The sequence below is a fragment of the Mustela lutreola genome, chromosome 6, assembly GCF_030435805.1.
Source record: "Mustela lutreola isolate mMusLut2 chromosome 6, mMusLut2.pri, whole genome shotgun sequence".
NCBI classification, from domain to species: domain Eukaryota; kingdom Metazoa; phylum Chordata; class Mammalia; order Carnivora; family Mustelidae; genus Mustela; species Mustela lutreola.
The window spans coordinates 90,161,482-90,179,474 of NC_081295.1; the positions used below are offsets into that span (position 1 = coordinate 90,161,482).

Genomic DNA, 17,993 nt, shown 5'->3' on the forward strand with positions numbered 1-17,993 from the left:
CAAGGAGGCGGAGAAGGCCGAAAAGACTGCCTTCCGCACCTCTACCACGATCCAAGAGTCGGACCTCCCATTCAAGGGCCAGACCGCTACTTCCCGCCTCCGCGTCGTAGTCCTCCAGGCCCTCCCAGAACATCCGTTAGTGGGTGGGGAAAGATGCTGCCATAGGTCACTGAGGACACCATGAGCTCTCTCATTGGTCAAGACTGAAAAAAAGATCGCCCTCCCATTCGCTGCAGGGCAAGCCCCGGAAAGCCCATTGGCTGCGTAGTCCGCGGGCCTTCCTGGGCTCTGGGGGTGGGCCGAGGTGGCCGGAGGCAGCCGCGGGTGGGGGCGGGGGGCTCTCTGTTGCCCTGGTTACGCCGAGGCACGTGTGCAGTCCCGGAAGCGGCTGCGGGAAGCTGCCCAGCGCGCGCCGCGGGAGGAAGCGCAGCCGGGTCCGCTGGGGTCGGGTCCGGCTGGACCATGGAGCCGTTGCCTGAGCTCGCGCCTCGGCCCGGGCCCCGCTGTCTTCTGCTTCTCTCCCTGCTACTGTTGCTGCTGCTGCTACTGCCGACCCCGGAGCTGGGCTCCAGCTCCGCGCACGCCGAGGAGACCGATTGGGTTCGACTTCCCAGCAAATGCGAAGGTGAGGGGGCGGGGCCCCGGGGGAGAATCCCGCCAGAGAGGCGGGGCGTGCGGAGTCGGGTGGGGGGATGGAAGGGCCTTGGCTCCCTGAGCAGGAGGATCCTCTTCATTTACTGAAGCTACTGTGTGCCTGGCACTGTGCTGGACGCTAGGGACGCGGGGGGCGGGCAAGAGATCAGGTCTCGGGTCACCTGGAGCTCTCAAGCCGGTGCAGAACAAGCAGTTACGATCCAGGCATCTAATCTAGCCTACAGGGGTGTGGGGGGTGGGAGGGAGGCTGTGTGGAAAGGGAAGTCAGGAATTCGTACAGGAGGACCAAACAGTAATTAGGAGTTAGCTGGGCGAAGAGACATGAAAAGAGGGAGTCTCTCAGGAAAACGCAGATACAGAGGCCTACAGGCTAAGAAGCAAAGGACAAGTTTGAGGAACTGAAAATGTCCGTATGACTGTCCTTAGGAAGGGCCCTCACCACAAGCTATCTGTGTAATTGATAGACTCCACCACTAGCCTTAAGCTCCTCGAGGACAGGGACCTTGTCTCAGATATTCACACAGTGCCTGGTGGGCATCCAGGGAATATTTTTGAAATAAAGACAAACACGTGGGGGCTGCGGGTGGGTGTGGAGGAAGGAGAAGGGTCTGAGGCCTATGGGGAGAAAAATAGGGCCACTTTGGGATAAGAGTAGATCTAGCGTGGGAGAATTTGGTGAGGGAGGAGGATTTGAGGAATCAGGAGAAAGTGTATCCCAAAGATACAGGGATGGAGGCATAGAACTTCAGAGAGAGAAGAATACCACCAGCACCCATGCCAGTGATGCAGGACTATGAATGGGCTACCTTTTCTCCCCGCCCCCCCCCATCCCCGCACCTCCCCTACCGACACACCATTTCTTTTTTCTACGCAGACCTTCATAGTCACTCCTTCCTTGCCATCTCCATAACCCCAGACCCCTCTGAAAGTTGGCTATAAAACTGTTTCATCCCAATTCAGAGCGTACAGCAGGCCAGATGTTCCCTAAGCACTGGGAAGTAGGGATGGGGTGGATTGGGACACATAATCCTTTCATTTGAGAAATGAAAGATGAAATGAGCCGACTTCACTGGGAGGGCTCGCAGTGTGGGTTCTAGCCTGTACCTTGTCTCTCTCTTCCATAAATAGGAAGGCAGAGAGTTGGGATGCTTTCCTTTCACTCTTGCTCTAGTCCTAACCTATATGGTATGGTTTGGGGGTTTCACTTCCTCTCTTTGTTTTCTATTCTCATAGCCTGAGAACCTCACATTTCTTTCCCTTAGGAGGCATTCACAGACTCAGAAGCATAGAGCTGGCAAACATCTTAGAGATCATTCTAGTCCAGCCTCATTTTGTAGGTAATAGGTAAAGAATAATTTCTTTTATTTTTTAAAAGATTTTATTTATTTATTTGTCAGAGAGAAAGGGCACAAGCAGGTTGCAGGGGAGAGGGAGAGAGGCAGAGGTAGAAGCAGGCTCCCTGTTGAGCAGGGAGCTGACTGGGGACTCCATCCCAGGATGCTGGGATCATGACCTGAGCTGAAGACAGACGCTTAACTGACTGAGCCACCCAGACATCCCGATAAAGATTAGTTTTAAAGGAATTTTCAGTTACAGGATGGCTTGGCAAACTCTTAGGCTCTTCTTAATAGTGTATTTGCTCTTATTTATCATTGTTGCACCTTTATTACTAAATGCTGACTGTGTCTGGTCCACAAAGCCTGCCTCCTGGCTCCAAAGCCTGAGTAAAATAGGCCTTGGCACAGAGGAAGGAGGACCTGCCTGGAAAAAGAGTAGGTGGGTATCCATGAGAGTCTGGGGTCTGTGCCATGAGTCTCCTCCAAGTCTAGTTCTGGGTGGGATCCCCAGAGGGAGTCTTGAATAGGTAAGGTTTGGATGAGTTGAGAAGCAGGGTTGTGGTTGATGGGCACAAGAGAGAAAGGAGGTTCCAGCTCCCCAGGGCCTGGAATCCTACACACTGAGGGCGTGGGAGAAGGGGGCAAAAGCCAGAAAAATGATGAGCTTACCCAGAGTGCAGAACAGAGAGGGGGAGGGGGACAGGTGTTCCTGGCTAGAGAGCCAGGGAGGTGAGCCGCCTCAATTCGTGGCAGACTCTGAGATCACATGGAATTTTTCATGTGTTCCAAGTTCTCCAAGCCATATATTAAATGTATATGTTATAAAATTTTACCAAGCAAGCCTTCAGGGGATGGTTTGGTTTTTGGTTTTTGGTTTCGGGGGTGGGGGGTTTTGATGGTAAATTGGTCTTCTATCAAATTCTGCCGTCAGCATTATAACAATACTAGTGGCATTTAGTCTATAGATCATATTTGTTCAGAGGCATCAGAAGCTGCTCCACCACAAACACAGTCTCTTTGCAATATTTAAGTATCTAACACAGAGTCCCAGACTAGAGGAATATAGAAAAAGTCCAATACGTGATACTTACTTTGTGTACCCTTATAGTTGGGGAGACACAAAGTGACCAAGAGCTCTTAGAACATGGATCCTGTAGAGACCCAGATGAAATCAGAACAGGTCGGGGGAGGGCCCAGAAGAGCTTTGCAGAAGGAAGAGGCTTTATTTTTTTTTTTTTTAAGATTTTATTTATTTATTTATTTGAGAGAGCCATTGAGAGAACGAGTAGGAGGAGGGGCAGAGGGAAACCAGTGCCCCAGGAGGAGGTTTTTATTTTTTTATTTTAAAGATTTTATTTATTTATTTGAGAGAGTGAGAGAGCATGAGGAGGGAAAGGTCAGAGGGAGAAGCAGACTTCCTGCAGAGCAAGGAGCCAGATGCAGGACTCGATCTTGGGACTTTAGGATCATGGCCTGAGCCAAAGGCAGTCGCTTAACCAACTGAGAAACCCAGGTGCCCCAAGAGGATGTTTTTTAAAGTGAGGTTGTGGGACGCCTGGGTGGCTCAGTCAGTTGAGCATCTGCCTTTGGGTCAGGTGCTAATCTTAGGATCCTGGGATTGTCCCGTGTCAGCCTCCCCACTGAGCTGGGAGTCTGCTTCTCCTCTCTCCCGCCCCCCACCTTGTGCTGTGTTTCCTCTCTTTCTCTCAAATAAATAAATAAAAATTTTTATTTATTTAAAAGATTTTATTTATTCATTTGACAGAGAGAGATCCCAAGTAGGCAGAGAGGCAGGCAGCAAGAGAGGAGGATGCAGGCTGTCTGCAGAGCAGAGAGCCTGATGTGGGGCTTGATCCCAGGACCCTGGGATCATGACCCGAGCTGAAGGCAGAGGCTTTAACCCACTGAGCCACTCAGGCGCCCCAATAAAAATCTTTTTTAAAAAATTAAAGTGAGGTTATAGGGCACTGGGTGGCTCACTTGGTTAAGCAGCCAACTCTTGGTTTCAGCTCAGGTCCTGATCTCAGGGTCATGAGATTGAGTCCTGAACTCGGAGTTTGAGCCTCACATCAGGCTCTGGGCTCAGTCTACTTGAGATTCTCTGCCCCTCCCTACCTAACTACCCCTGCTCATGCTTTTTCTCTCTGTCTCTCACTCTCTCTCAAATAAATAAAATCTTTAAAAAATAATAATAATAAAAGTGAGGCTGGGAGAATGGGTAGAAAAGCCCATAGAAGGCATGAAGCGCTCTCCCATGGCATTGGGCAAAGCTCATGTTCAGCGGCAATACTCCTTACGCACGGCGATCACTCCATTGGACTGTATTTGGCAGGGAGGAAACTCTTTTCAGCTGCGAATCCCCAGACAGTGCCTGGCACACAGGGGTTGCTTAGTAACCGAGGAAGAGTAAGAGGAAATGAGAGGATGAATGTAACAGAGTTGGTGGGAGCAAGGCCTTTGGAGGGGATGGAGCAGATGACCTTGGTAGGCTCAGAGTGGTGGAGCCAGAACAGCATATGAAGTCAAGTCATAAAACAGGCAGACCGCACATTTGGGGACAATGGGGGAAATTTAAATATGGACTGAGTATTAGGCGATATTGGAATTATTGTTCATTTTCCGAGGATCAGTATGTTTTTATGGTTGGTAGAAGAAAATCCTTGTTCTCCAGAGATGCGTGAGGGCATTTTGAGGGGTGAAAGGTCATGTTGTCTGCAACTTACTTTCAGAATGGTTTAGCAAAAACAGTGTATATGCTGTTGAGCTATATTACTGTATTATTCTGTTCTTTTATTTCTTATACTGGAGAGAGATTGCGGCAGATCATGAACAAACTGTTGAAATGAGTGGAAGGTGTATAATTACTCATACTCATTCAGCTTTTTTATATGTTTGAAAATTTAAAATGATTAGAGGGGGTGGGGGGGGCAAGAAGCAACTGGGAGAAATGGAGTCAGTAGGATAAGGGCCAGGGAGCAGCGAATCTTGGAGCCGAGTATCACCCAGTGACCTCCACGTGGTGGTCTGGGGCTAACTCCTTCCCTGCCCTGAGTGTTGACCCCGTCTGGAGAGGCACCCACCATGGCATATCTGGCTGGGAGCTGGCTCCTTCCTGTCAGACTCACATAGGCTCAGTGGGCTGTCCTGTGTCTCCCACCCCCAGTGTGTAAATATGTCGCTGTGGAGCTGAAGTCTGCTTTTGAGGAGACAGGAAAGACCAAGGAAGTGATCGACACAGGCTATGGCATCCTGGATCGGAAGGCTTCCGGCGTCAAATACACCAAGTCGTAAGTGAAGGGGGTTACCCACTGGCTTGGACTCTTTTGTTCCTAAAGGTTTCGGTCACGTGGAATTCCCTCTCCCTCCCAGCCAGGCAAACCCACCAAAGGGAGGCAGTTCTCATCAACACCTGAGTTTGCCCGCTGGTTTTACCCCAACTAATTGTGGGATCTTCATAAGTCCCTTCCTTCCACTGAGCCTCAGACTTGTCAAAGACTCTGTCAAAGCAAGGTGGTTCGACCTGATCTCATCCCAGACTCTTGGATTTCATGGGCCAATGCAATTTAAAAAAAAAAAATTAATAACTAAGGATTACCCACTTTTAATTTTACCAGAAATAAATATTAAAAATAAGCCCCCAAAAAACCTTCATCAGCCATGATCATCCTTTCAAAATAAAATATTTTGACATCAAAATTTAATACATTTTGCCTTAGAAAAACATCTAAATATTGAATCACTTTGCTTTATAAAGGATGCCTTCCCATAGAGCTGTTACATTTTGTCTCTCTGGTCTGTGTTCCAGCATTTCAGAGCCCCCAGACCAGATGACCTATCTTCCTTCCAGCTCTGACTTCCCTTTGGTGAGATGCGCAGGTGTTGGGGTAGCAGGGCTGGAGGGACGGAACGCTAATCCGCTGGGGCTGGGAAAGGAGCTCAGTCCCTCTTGTGCTCCTGTCTCTGCAGGGACTTACGCTTAATCGAAGTCACTGAGACCATCTGCAAGAGGCTCCTGGACTACAGCCTGCACAAGGAGAGGACCGGCAGCAACCGGTTTGCCAAGGTTGGGTTTGTGCTTGTCCTTCCCCACAGGGCAAGGCTTGCATGTATCTAAGTGGTCTGTTGTTGTGGCTGTGACTTGAAGATCCTGGTTAGGGAGCTTCCGTCCTTGGCCTTGACCCGATCTTTACCGATTGCTACTTGCATTTCTCGCCTCCTGAGTGCTCTGACTTTCCAGTGGCAATAGGTACTTTTTTTTTTTTTTTTTTTTTTTTTAGATTTTATTTATTTATTTGACAGAAACAGAGCGAGAGAGGGAACACAAGCAGGGGGTCAGGAGAGGGAGAAGCAGGCCTCCTGCCAGGCAGAGAGCCCAACGTGGGGCTCGATCTCAAGGTCCCGGGATCATGACCTGAGCCGAAGGCAGATGCCCAATGACTGAGCCACCCAGTTCCCAGTGAACTGGGCCCTCCTTCACCCACCCCATCTGAAATGCCCCCCCCTCTCCTGTGGAGGCTGACCACTGACTCAGGGAGAGCTCAGACTGCAGTGCTATGGGGTTTAGAGGAGATGTCAGAAGACACAGCAGGGTTGAGGGCGGCAGTGATCACCTTATCCCTTTAGGCCCACAGGGCACTCACCTGGACCTCTGTCAGGGTTCCTGTGTGACATTTAATGCACTTACTCTGTGCACAAATGCCTCTGTCCCTGAAGAATGAGCTTCTTACCACAAGGCCCACAGTTCTTTGCTTCAACATTTTCAGTGCCAGGCCCATATGGTAAGAGACTTGTCTCGTATACTTCTCCACCTAAGTACCCTTCTTGTGGAGTCTTTTAGTTAGAAATCCCTGGGGAACCTAGAGGGATAGTCTTAAGCAGCAGAAATCTTAGAGACTTTATCTTTAAGATTTAGGGGCACCGGGGTAGCTCAGCTGGTTAAGTGGCTGACTCCTTTTTTTAATTTTTAATTTTTTTTTTGAGATTTATTCATTTGAGAGAGAGAAAGCACAAGTGCATGTGTGCACTGGAGGGAAGGACAGGGAGAAAGTCTCAAGCAGACTCTGCTGAGTACAGAGCCTGATGCGCAGGGGTCCATGCCAAGCTTGATCTCACAACCCTGATGTGACCCGAGCCAAGACCAAGAGGAGGACGCCCAACTGACTGCCACCCAAGCATCTGACTCTTGATCTCAGCTCAGGTCTTGATCTCAGGGTTGTGAGCTCAAGCCCTGCAGTGGGCTCCATGCTGGGAGTGGAGCCTCTTTAAAAAATAAAATATAAAATAAAGGGGCACCTGGGTGGCTCAGTCAGTTAAGTGTCTACCTTAGGCCCAGGTCATAATCCCAGAGTCCTGGGATTGAGTCCACATCAGGCTTCTTGCTCAGCTGGGAGTTTGCTTCTCCCTCTGCCTCTGCTTGCCACTCCCCTTGCTCATTCTGTCTCTCTGACAAGTAAATAAATAAAATATTTTAAAAATAAAATAAAATTTGTACGAATTTTGTACTCTTATTTAGTAATAAATCCGTGTTTTGCTTTGATATAAAAATGTTTAAAACTGTTGTCTATAGCAATAAAGTTAGAAACACCCCACTCATTCACTGGTGGCTAAATAAATTGATACGGCCATTCGGTGGACAAAACAAAGAATGAGGTCAGCTCTTTATGAGTTGAATTCATATTGTCTCCAAGGTCTGTTAGTAAAAAAGGCAAAGGACAGAATAGTGTGGCTGACACCTACTGCCACTTGTATAAGAGGTGGGGGCAAGAGAGGATGATACATTTGTATGTGGATTTGCTTGTATTTGCATGCATCGCCTCTGGGAAGAAAGAGGAAATGGACAGTGTATAGATGGAGTCTCTGGGGAGAAGACCTAGGTAGCTGGCAGAAATATTTTTGCAGAACTAGGCGTCCTCACTGCCTCACCTGCCCCCTTCCGGCCCAGGAAAGACACAAGCCCCAGGAAGAAGCCCGAGTAGGCAGTGGGTCTAGACATGAGGGAGTGTTCCTGGGCACAGTGAGGGGAAAGAGCCAGGACACACTTAATTCCTGGAAAAGGAGTAGCCATTCAAAGAGCCTGAAGGCGAACAGCAGTCCTTTTTGGAAGGTTGAGGTGTGGGGAGCCATGGTGTGTGTGTGTGTGTGTGTATGTGAGTGTGTAGGTATGTAGGGGTTGTGGGGGGCATGCCTGAAAGAGGGGAGAGGAAGGTGAAGTCAAGTATGAGAAGCCTTGGAGGGCCCTGACTCAGCTGGCTGGTCGGGCTTCCAGCACTACCCAGAGAGGAGGGTGGGGGGTGGAGAACACTCTAAGCCACTCAGACCCGCTGCCTCTTCCAGGGCATGTCTGAGACCTTTGAGACCCTGCACAACCTGGTCCACAAAGGGGTCAAGGTGGTGATGGATATCCCCTACGAGCTGTGGAATGAGACCTCTGCAGAGGTGGCTGACCTCAAAAAGCAGGTACGGGCCTCTCAGCCTTCAGAGGCTGCCCTGCCTCACAGGGGAGCGTGGGGACCAAGTCTGTGGCTGAAGAAGGCCACCAAGAGTTGAGGGCGAGGGTTGGGGGGCTTTGGTCAAGTCGTCTCATCTTTCCAGCTTCAGTTTTCTCGGGGAATCACAGCCATCTGCCTGGCCTGCGGTGGTTTGTGAGACTCAGCTGAGCTCCCCAGGGAGCGAGTCAGTGCTGGGGCTTTGCCAATGCACTGTGTTGTGATTCGTAGTGTGACGTGCTGGTGGAAGAGTTTGAGGAGGTGATCGAGGACTGGTACAGGAACCACCAGGAGGAAGACCTGACTCAGTTCCTCTGCGCCAATCACGTGCTGAAGGGCAAGGACACCAGTGAGTGTGACGGCGGGAGAGGGCAGGGCTCTGTGCCCTCCGTTTTACTGCTCGCTCCCCCTCAGGGGAGGTGGGTATGAGGATTGAAGAGAAATAAGAAATAGAAGGCATCCTCGCAGCTCTGCCCTTGGGGAGCTTGAGGGGACAGGGTGGAATAAGAGGTACTGAAAGCAGGTGCAGAACCACAGGAAGGGGATGCAGATACCCCTCCGGGGCCTCAGTGAGGCAGGCGACAGGGACTCTCCGCGGGGTGTCAGTTCTGCGTCCCTGCTCCCACCCTCATCCCCGCCATCGTCAGTGCTCTGCTCCCAGCAAACCAATCCGTCGCGGGTGTTTCTCTTCACCCCAGGTTGCCTGGCAGAGCAGTGGTCCGGCAAGAAGGGGGACACAGCCGCCCTGGGAGGGAAGAAGTCTAAAAAGAAGAGCAGCAGGGTCAAGGCATCGGGCGGCAGCAGCAAACAGAGGAAGGAGCTAGGTGGCCTGGAGGAAGACCCCAGCCCCGATGAGGATGAGGGCATCCAGAAGGCGTCCCCTCTCACACACAGCCCCCCGGATGAGCTTTGAGCCTAACCCAGTGCCCCCTGAACCGAGACCTCTGATCTGGAACCTGAGGAATCCGGGACCCCGCTCTGGCTGGCGGACAGCTGTCCTGTTCCAGGCCCTGCCTGGCGGCTTGCCACCAGGAAAGACAGGGTCAGGGAAGAACTCGCCTCCTCCCTCTACCAAGCGGCTCTCCTGACACCAGCTTCGGGCAGGCCCTTCCACTTCCTGCCTGTGGGGGACTCCGGTGTGAACTCCGGAGGGGCAGGTGTGGGGTCCATGGGAGGGCACCCCAGCCTTCACCTCCCCTTCCTTCTCCCCGATGGGGAAGCAAGACTACAGGCCACCCCACCCCTGACCCCTCCTGTGGACACCTGGCACTCTGCCCGGCCCTCCCCAGGGCTCACAGAGTAAAAACCTTTTGGCCTTTTTTGTTCCAATTTTTGAGTCCCCTCCAGCTCCTCAGAGAGGCCCGGAGCCCTTGTTGCTCTTTCTTGCCCCTTACCTTCCAGCCGTGGGGGGCTGAGGACAAAGAGGCAGCTCCCATCCTCCCATCACTGAGGCTGGTCTGTCTGCTCTGGGGAACAGCAAGTGCAGGGAGGGCCCGGGTTGTTTGGAGACGTGGCCCAGCACAAGGCTTTGGACTGCCCCTCAGCTGCCCACTGAGCTGCCTTGGACTCCCTGAGCTCCCCAGACCAGGAGGGGCCTCACTTGTGCCCTGGGCACCTGGCTGCCTTCCATCCTCTCCTCTCTCCTGGAAGGCCTTCCCATTTGTTGTGTAAACTGTTTACTGATGACCCCACCAGATCCCGCCCTCCTTCCCATCTCCATCTGCTCTACCTGTTGATCTTGAACCTTGTTCCCTGATGACCACAACTTAGCACTCCGCTCTTTCTAATTGTTGTGCCCGGAGGGGAGGACACTCCAGTCCCCCAGTGCAGGGTCCAGCATGTTCTCTGGGAGCGGGGAGGAATAGGAAGGCTGGCCTCAGGGAGAAGTTGCAGGAGGCCCAGGCACCTCCCCATTTTGCCCCGAGGGCAGGGATCAGGATGCTCAATAACAGTGGTAATGACAACTGTACACGCTTCCCCCCCCCCCCGCCCCCCGCCGGGCTTTAATGTGAACCCGTACAACTCCTGTGGGATGGGTGCCATTAGCCTCATTTGGTAGAAGGCAAAACTGAGGCCCAAATGAAGTGACACGCCCGAAGTCCTGCTGTTAAGTGTACCTGGGGAACTGAGACTCAGGTTTCAGCCTCTGGGTCCGTTGTGTTTCCACTACCCCATGGCTGCCACCTGGTACTGGCAGTGTGACCCACATTAAACTGGTGTGGCTTCTTAGCCACAACTCCACCCCTACCGGTAAACCTCTTCCCAAAGTAAAGGAGGAAGGAACTATGGCTTCTTAGAAGGAGACAGTAGCAGGAGGTCCTGCCAGCACCATGCCCCCACCTGGCCCCCAGGGATCACCCCCGCAGACCCCTTCATGTTTCTGGCCTGGGCCTAGTGGGGTGCCACAGACCCCGACTCCAGGGAAATGCTCCAGGGTCTGAAATAACTGGGGGTGAAGGGAGCTCATGTAGTTTGGGCTCAGGCCTTCTCCTGTGAGGTGGGACAGCCAGGGCCAGAGAGGGTGGAGCAAACTGGGAGCTGTTTTCCTCTGGTTGGTGAGGCTTTGGAAACATCCCTGGAGGATGATTCCTCTAGAGTTTAGCCCCCCTGCCCCCACCCATCTTAGTGAGATTCCAGGTAGAGGCTCAGTTCCTGCCCTGGACTCGGGACTGGAGCTCAGGAACCTGGAGCTCTGGGCTGGGAAACTCTTTGTAGCCCACTGGACTGTAGGATTTTGTGGCTAGTCTCTGATACCCCTGTTCTGTCTCTAACACACTGCACTTGAGTGCCTGGCTTATGTCCGGATCCAGAGCTTCACTGATCTCTAAAGTAGGATAGGACAAAGACCTGTCCCTTTGCTGGGGTGTAGGCCTAGTGGCCCAATCCAGGCCCGGTCCCAGAGCAGAGGGCAGATGGTGCTGTGACTGCCTTGCTCTTTGACCTGTGGCTGCTGTGGATAGCACCTTCCTCTCCCTACCCCCCAAAGGGCCGGACGTGTTGCACACGCACTAGCTTTCCACCCACCTACCCCAGCAGGCAACCGCCTCCCTGGCCCAGCCTCGAAGAGCCAGAGGCGAGATCCAGCTCCCCAGGTTTTTCTTTTCCTCTCCCCACCACACATCCAGACCTTTCCAAACCTGCCTCCTGCCTCCTGCTCTCCCACACCCTGTCTCTCCATGAAGTGAGGGAGGGGTCTGGCTGAGCTCAGGTTAACTAGATTTTAGTCCCCTTATTGGAAATCCTGTTAGAACAGGATTTCTTAAACTCACCTGAACATGAGTGTCACATGGAATGCCTCTTAGACAGATGTCTGGGCCCATCTCATACTTGGTGGCTTAGGGACCTGCTTATCTAACAAAGCTGTTAAGAGGAGGCCAGCTGGAGCCCACCCACACAGGGTGTTGTGCAAAGAGCGGGCAGCAGGACCTCCATGAAGTCAATGTCAGGGTCTTGTTCTCAGAGGCACAGCCAGTCAGAATTCAGAGAGGATCAGTCTGTGGCAGAAACTTCCATCATCCAGAACCGCAAAGGCTGATGAACCAACTAGAAAGCCGGTTTCTGGGAGTGAAGTCTCGGGCAGCTACCCAGGGACTGTGTGTTCATTTTATTTATTTTTTAGTTTATTTTGAGAGGGAAAGAGAATCTTGAGCAGGCCCCTCTCCGGGTGTGGAGCCCAACGAGGGGCTCAATCCTGCAGCCCTGAGATCATGATCTGAGTGGGAAGCTTAACCGACTGAGCCACCCAGGCCTTCCTCTGTATTTATTTTAAAGGGCAATTTCTAGAAAGCGGTTTCCTCTATTTCCCAGTTTCTGGATGTTATTCCCACACGGTATCTTTTTTGTGAGTTAGAAGACAGTGCTCTTCATACCTTTGACTTCATCTGTTAGAAAGTCATGTGTTTAATATAAATCTTAGGATAAGACACTTGGCCGCCAGAACATAATAAATTGGCAAACCCATGCTATTTGCAATAGGAATGACAGCCCCTCAGATCCGGAATCTGTGCAGCGCACAGCTGGCCACATGTCCCCAGTGGCCCTGCAGCCCCTGAGTTCACAAGTAAGAGCAAAATGCCTCTTCTATTTTTTTAAAGATTTTATTTATTTGACAGACAACAAGAGAGGGAACACAAGCCAGGGGAGTGGGAGAGGGAGAAGCAGACTCCCCACCAAGCAGGGAGCCTGATGTGAGGCTTGGTCTCAGGACTCGGATCATGACCTGAGCTGAAGGCAGATGCTTAACCAACTGAGCCACCCAGGTACCCCTCCTCCTTTTTTTTTTTTGGTCTTAAAGCCTGTTTTGTGTGTGTGTGTGTGACATGCACAGCCCTCTCCTAACTGGTTGAGAGGAAGGCTCCGTGGGCTGTGCCTAGCAGCTGAAGCTGCTGAATCCCTCTTGAGCGTCCCCTGATGGCCCATTTTTTTCTAAGGAGTTTTGTGGTAATAACAGCAGGTGGTTTTTCAGTGTGGACCCTGCGAGGAGCCCAGCTTTCTGTGCTTTACATACTGATTTACCATAGCTATGGCCTGAAGCCCAGGGATTCCTAGAAACTACTGAGGTAAAGCACATACAGGAAAGTATACCTAAGTATACAGCTCACTGGTTTTTTACAAACTGAATGCCCAAGTCCCCACCACCCAGTTCCTGAAAAACATGATTATCAGTGCCCCCTCCCCACAGACACCTCTCCCACCACAGAAAGAACGGGGACTTTTGTCTGTTTTGTTCACTGGTCTATCCCCAGCACTTAGTCTAGTACCTGGCACAGAGTAGCTTCTTAGTAAATAGCTGCTGAATGAATGAAGCACAGTAACTTCCCTAAGGTCACATTCTGTAAGTGGCCCAAGCAGGTTATGAGCCCCTGGTGGACTGGCTTTGGTGTCCTGGGAGAGAGCCACAGTGCCATAGCACCCTACGCTATGGGCTGGCTTGGGCGCTAAACCCCCTTACATGGCTCTCTTCTAGAAGGCAGGCAGCTACAGTCTTAAGAGTTCAATGTGGAGAAGTAGGAGGGAGATAACTTTCTTTTTTTTTCTTTTTTTAAGATTTTATTTATTTGACAGACATAGTGAGAGAAGGAACACAGCAGGGGGAGTGAGAGGGAAAAGCAGGCTTCCTGCTGAGCGGGGAGCCCAAAGTGGGGTTCAATCCCAGAACCCCGGGATCATGACCTGAGCCCAAGGAAGGTAACTTTCAAACCTTTCTCCCTTTTCAGAGTTTACAGTTGTGTATAACTGAAAGCCAGCTTGACCCTCATGCTGCTCTCAAGGGCTGGCTTTTTTTTTTTTTTTTTTTTTTAAAGTAATCTCTGCACCCAATGTGGAGCTCAAACTTACAACCCCAAGGTCAAGAGTCACCTGCTCTGCTGACTGAGCCTGCCAGGGGCCCCTCAAGGGCTGGCTCCTGTTTAGTTTTTTGAAGAGGAACCCTAACTTATTCATTCTTTAAAATTGTATTCTCCATCTATTAAGGTTGTCCCAGCCAACAGAACTTAAACTTCTGTGAAAATGATTGTGATTCTTTATAAGGAGGTGTTGTTGCACATCGAGAAGGGAGAGAAGCAGGCTGAGCCCATTACCAATTCCAGAGATGGCAACACCTATCACCACCACCACCCCTAAATACATATAAACATGTAAAAGTTTCTCTGTTCAAAAAGGAGAGAAACAGGGGCGCCTGGGTGGCTCAGTGGTTTAAAACCTCTGCCTTTGGCTCAGGTCATGATCCCAGGGTCCTGGGATCGAGCCCCGTATCAGGCTCTCTGCTCAGCAGGGAGCCTGCTTCCCCCTCTCTCTGTCTGTCAAATAAATAAATAAAATATATATATAAAAAAAAGAGAGAGAGAAACAAAAAAGACAAGGGGCACCCAGGTGGCTCAGTTGGTTAAGCCTCTGACTCTTGATCTCAGCTCAGGTCTTGATCTCAGGGTCATGAGTTCAAGCCCCATGTTGGGCTCCATGCTGGGCATGGAGCCAACTTTAAAAACAAATAAACAAAACACTCAAAAAGTCAAATTTTTATTTGGTTAGGAATTACTCTCCAAAGTGGTCTTGGTATTTTACCATTCATCGCATCAAGACAGGATGGCATGTGCTAAGTCAGCTGTTTCAATAAGCAATGCTTGCTTAAAGCAGCCTGTTACCAGGGCTCAAATAGTGTGTCATTTGAAGAAGAGCTCAGTGAGCAGATTGGTTTATACTGAAGAGGTCTTATTGGACTTTAGCACACCTTTAAATTGCTTATAACAAAGCATGAAATGGTCAAAGAAAACCTCTCTTCTGAAACATTGGTGGAATCCTTGCAGGTGCACTAAGTTTAATGGTAAAGGAGTGACCTTTCATTAGTGTGGCAGTCCACCAATGTAGGGATCAATTTTACACTCACTTAACAGGACTTTATTAAAGCAAATTAGGTCTTATATGATATATTAAAAAGTCCGAAGAGGAATCCACCATGATCTATCTGTTAGCAGAGTCCATGTGGGTGGGTGGCTTCCCTCCCCTCCCCTCCCCCAGCGTCCCAGTGTGCAGTCTGGGGAGACATAGCAGACAAGAGGTTCCTTTGGACTGGAGTTTAGAAACTGGCATCCATCCTCTGAAAAATTTCTACCTCGTCTGAATCTAAACAAAAACAGGATGCCCTTCACTTGTAGTTACCGTATGTACATACTTCACAATTCTAGGATTTTAATGTGTCCTCAAGTTGGAATAGCCTGGGAGTTGGTCCAGCTCCAGCCATAGTCCCAAGCTAAAGTTTTTTGGAAAACATCACACATTTGGGGATGAAGAATTTACTCTACTCAACTAATCCAGGGAAGCACTGCATTTTAAAAATACCCTCTATTTTGGGGGCACCTGGGTGGCTCAGTGGGTTAAAGCCTCTGCCTTCAGCTCAGGTCATGATCCCAGGGTCCTGGAATTGAGCCCTGCATGGAGCCCTGCATCGGGCTCTCTGCTCAGTGGGGAGCCTGCTTCCTCCTCTCTCTCTGCCTGCCTCTCTGCCTACTTGTGATCTCTGTCTGTCAAATAAATTAATTAATTTTAAAAACCCCCTCTATTCTTATTTTCAGTTAAGTCAGACTGTAAATTGACTTAGAGTCTGTGATTGTCTCTTCCACAGCCCAATGCCTCACATTTAGTTTCTCTAAAATTCGCTGAACTAACAGAACAAGAGGCAGTTGCAGTATGCATCCGTGCACGGGGCGGGGACATGACAATTTAGGGGTGCAGGACTGCAATTATTTGGTCTGTTTTGGTGGCAATTAAAGATTACAACACTTAGATAAAAGTTTCTACCTTGTAAAATATCAAGAAATAACATCTTCATGTAGAGAAGAGTGGAAACAAACATTTGTTTTGGGTAACAGTATTGATTAATGGAAAAATTCCATTTGGAAAATTGATTGTAATTATCCAAGTGTTCACTCTCTTGAAAAATTTTAAATGTTCAGGATTTGGGGAATGATTAAACAAGTGACATCTACTCGATGTAGTCATTGAAAGCATGATAATAAGGCCTGATAATTTAAGGTCAGGAGAAGAAAACATACTTTTGATGGTTAAAAGTTAAGAAAGAAAAAAGGTACATGAAATGTCATGTGTCTTACGATGTTGACATATTTTTTAATGCCTCTGGATGAGAAAGCAAATAATTATTAACTTTAGAACAAAAATCTTTTCTTTCAAATGGATGGGGTGCCTGGGTGGCTCAGTCATTGTTAAGCATCTGCCTTGGCTCAGGTCATGATCCCAGGGTCCTGGGATTGAGCGCACTTCGGGCTCCCTGCTCCATAGGAAGCCTACTTCTCCCTCTCCCACTCCCCCTGCTTGTGTTTTCTATCTCTGTGTGTCTCTCTCTGTCAAATAAATAAAATCTTAAAAAACAAAAAAGGTTGGAAAGTATACTTACAAGCTACTCAAAACCTTTATTTTTTTTTTAAATCCAAATTTACCACTAGTATTCATATTGTTTTAAAAAATTGTACTAGAGGGCGCCTGGGTGGCTCAGTCGTTAAGCATCTGTCTTCAGCTCAGGTCATGATCCCAGGGTCCTGGGGTCTTCATTGGGCTCTCTGCTTGGTGGGAAGCCTGCTTCTCCCTCTCTCTCCCTCCCCCTGCCGTGTTCCCTCTCTTGCTGTGTCTCTCTGTCAAATAAAAATTTTAAAAAATCTTTATAAAAAATAAAATAAAAAATCATATTATGGCTGTTGGGTAAAATTATATGTTTCTTAAAAATTGTAAGCATCAATATTTAAATAAAAGATGAGTATTTAAATATAATTCCTTATCAGAATGGAGAGTATGGCCTTAAGCCTCTAAAGGCTGCAAACCAATCACAAAAAAATGTTCTACAGGGGTGCCTGGGTGGCTCAGTGGGTTGAAGCCTCTGCCTTCAGAACAGGTCATTGGGATGAAGCCTGCATCTGGCTCTCTGCTCAGCAGGGAGCCTGCTTCCCTCTCTCTCTGCCTGCCTCTCTGCCTATTTGTGATCTCTCTCTCTTTGTCAAATAAATAAATCTTTTTTTTTAAAGAATGATTATATAATCTTTGGGGTTCCTCTAGCTCCCAGATTCTATAGATAATGAAAGGGTGAGCATAGGGGAGTCTCCTTCATTCTAAATTCCATACCTAGATCTTTCTGAAGCCCAACATAGTGGGGAAGGCTGTTCTTGCTGTCTTGGGCTTCACTGGGGGGCATCATATTGCTGAATCCACCTGAGTTTAGGGTCTTGTCCTAGAAAGAGATCTGCTTTGCGGAGATGTGTAGATGTGCACCAACCAAGTCCAACGGCCAATTTATGAAGTGACAGCGAGTGCTGTAACAGCAAGGGCAGCAAGCTTTTCCACCCCTAACCCTGGACTTCCCACCCTGTGGGTACCTCTATCGAAAGCAGATAGTGTTTACAAAATTAAAACTTCTAGGGGCGCCTAGCTGGCTCATTTGTTCAGCAGCGAGCTCTTTTTTTTTAAAAAAAAGATTTTATTATTTGTCAGAGAGAGAGAGAGAGCTCGCACAAGCAGGCAGAGGCAGAGAGAAAAGCAGGCTCCGTGCCTGAGCCGGAAGGCAGCAGCTTAACGGACTGAGCCTCCCAGGCGTCCCTCAGCGGCCCAACTCTTGATCTCAGGGTCCTTACAAGCCAAGCCGAAGGTGGGGCTTTGTATCCAGTGCGAGTCTGCTCAGCCCTCCGCCTTCTCTTGTTCTCCACCCACCGCCCCTCCCTGCACGCTGGCTGGCTCTTGCTCTCTAAAATAAGTGAATAGATAAAATCTTAAAACATAACAAAATTTCAAAACTTTTAGTGGTGCCTGGGTGGCTCAGTTGGTTAAGTGCCGGACTCCTGATTTTGGCTGGGGACATGATCTCAGGGTTGTGAGATGGAGCCAGTGTCCAGCTTTGCACTGGGCATGGAACCTCCTAGAGATTCTCCCTCTCCCTCTGCCCCTCCCCCCGTCTAAAATTTTTTAAAAATAACAGACTTTTATGGGCACCTGGCTGGCTCAGTCACAGTAAAGCAGG

The 17,993-nt window shown here is 49.5% G+C and overlaps 1 protein-coding gene across 3 annotated transcripts; it reads left to right on the forward strand.

Moving 5' to 3' along the window:
- Nucleotides 1-340: 340 nt before the first annotated feature.
- Nucleotides 341-9,532, forward strand: CNPY3 (canopy FGF signaling regulator 3). 3 transcript variants are annotated; one of them, XM_059178026.1, is made up of 7 exons: nt 358-625; nt 5,155-5,278; nt 5,797-5,867; nt 5,924-6,054; nt 8,325-8,447; nt 8,708-8,825; nt 9,175-9,532. In XM_059178026.1, exons 1-7 carry the CDS (start codon nt 463-465, stop codon nt 9,387-9,389), a joined length of 945 nt encoding a protein of 314 aa, XP_059034009.1. In that variant the 5' UTR covers nt 358-462; the 3' UTR covers nt 9,390-9,532. The 3 variants fall into 3 exon arrangements, 2 of the variants coding, with proteins under 2 accessions (XP_059034009.1, XP_059034008.1); XM_059178025.1 differs by lacking the exon at nt 5,797-5,867 and having other exon boundaries at nt 361-625; nt 5,958-6,054; XR_009354708.1 differs by lacking the exons at nt 8,708-8,825; nt 9,175-9,532 and having other exon boundaries at nt 341-625; nt 5,797-5,854; nt 5,958-6,054.
- Nucleotides 9,533-17,993: the final 8,461 nt, after the last annotated feature.

Excerpts from the sequence above, each read along its gene's own strand:
- CNPY3 (XM_059178026.1), top strand. The coding sequence starts at position 463 with ATGGAGCCGTTGCCTGAGCTCGCGCCTCGGCCCGGGCCCCGCTGTCTT. Across the intron at positions 626-5,154 it reads ACTTCCCAGCAAATGCGAAG|TGTGTAAATATGTCGCTGTG; the intron begins GTGAGGGGGCGG and ends TCCCACCCCCAG. Across the intron at positions 5,868-5,923 it reads CCCTTTGGTGAGATGCGCAG|GAGCTCAGTCCCTCTTGTGC; the intron begins GTGTTGGGGTAG and ends GGGCTGGGAAAG.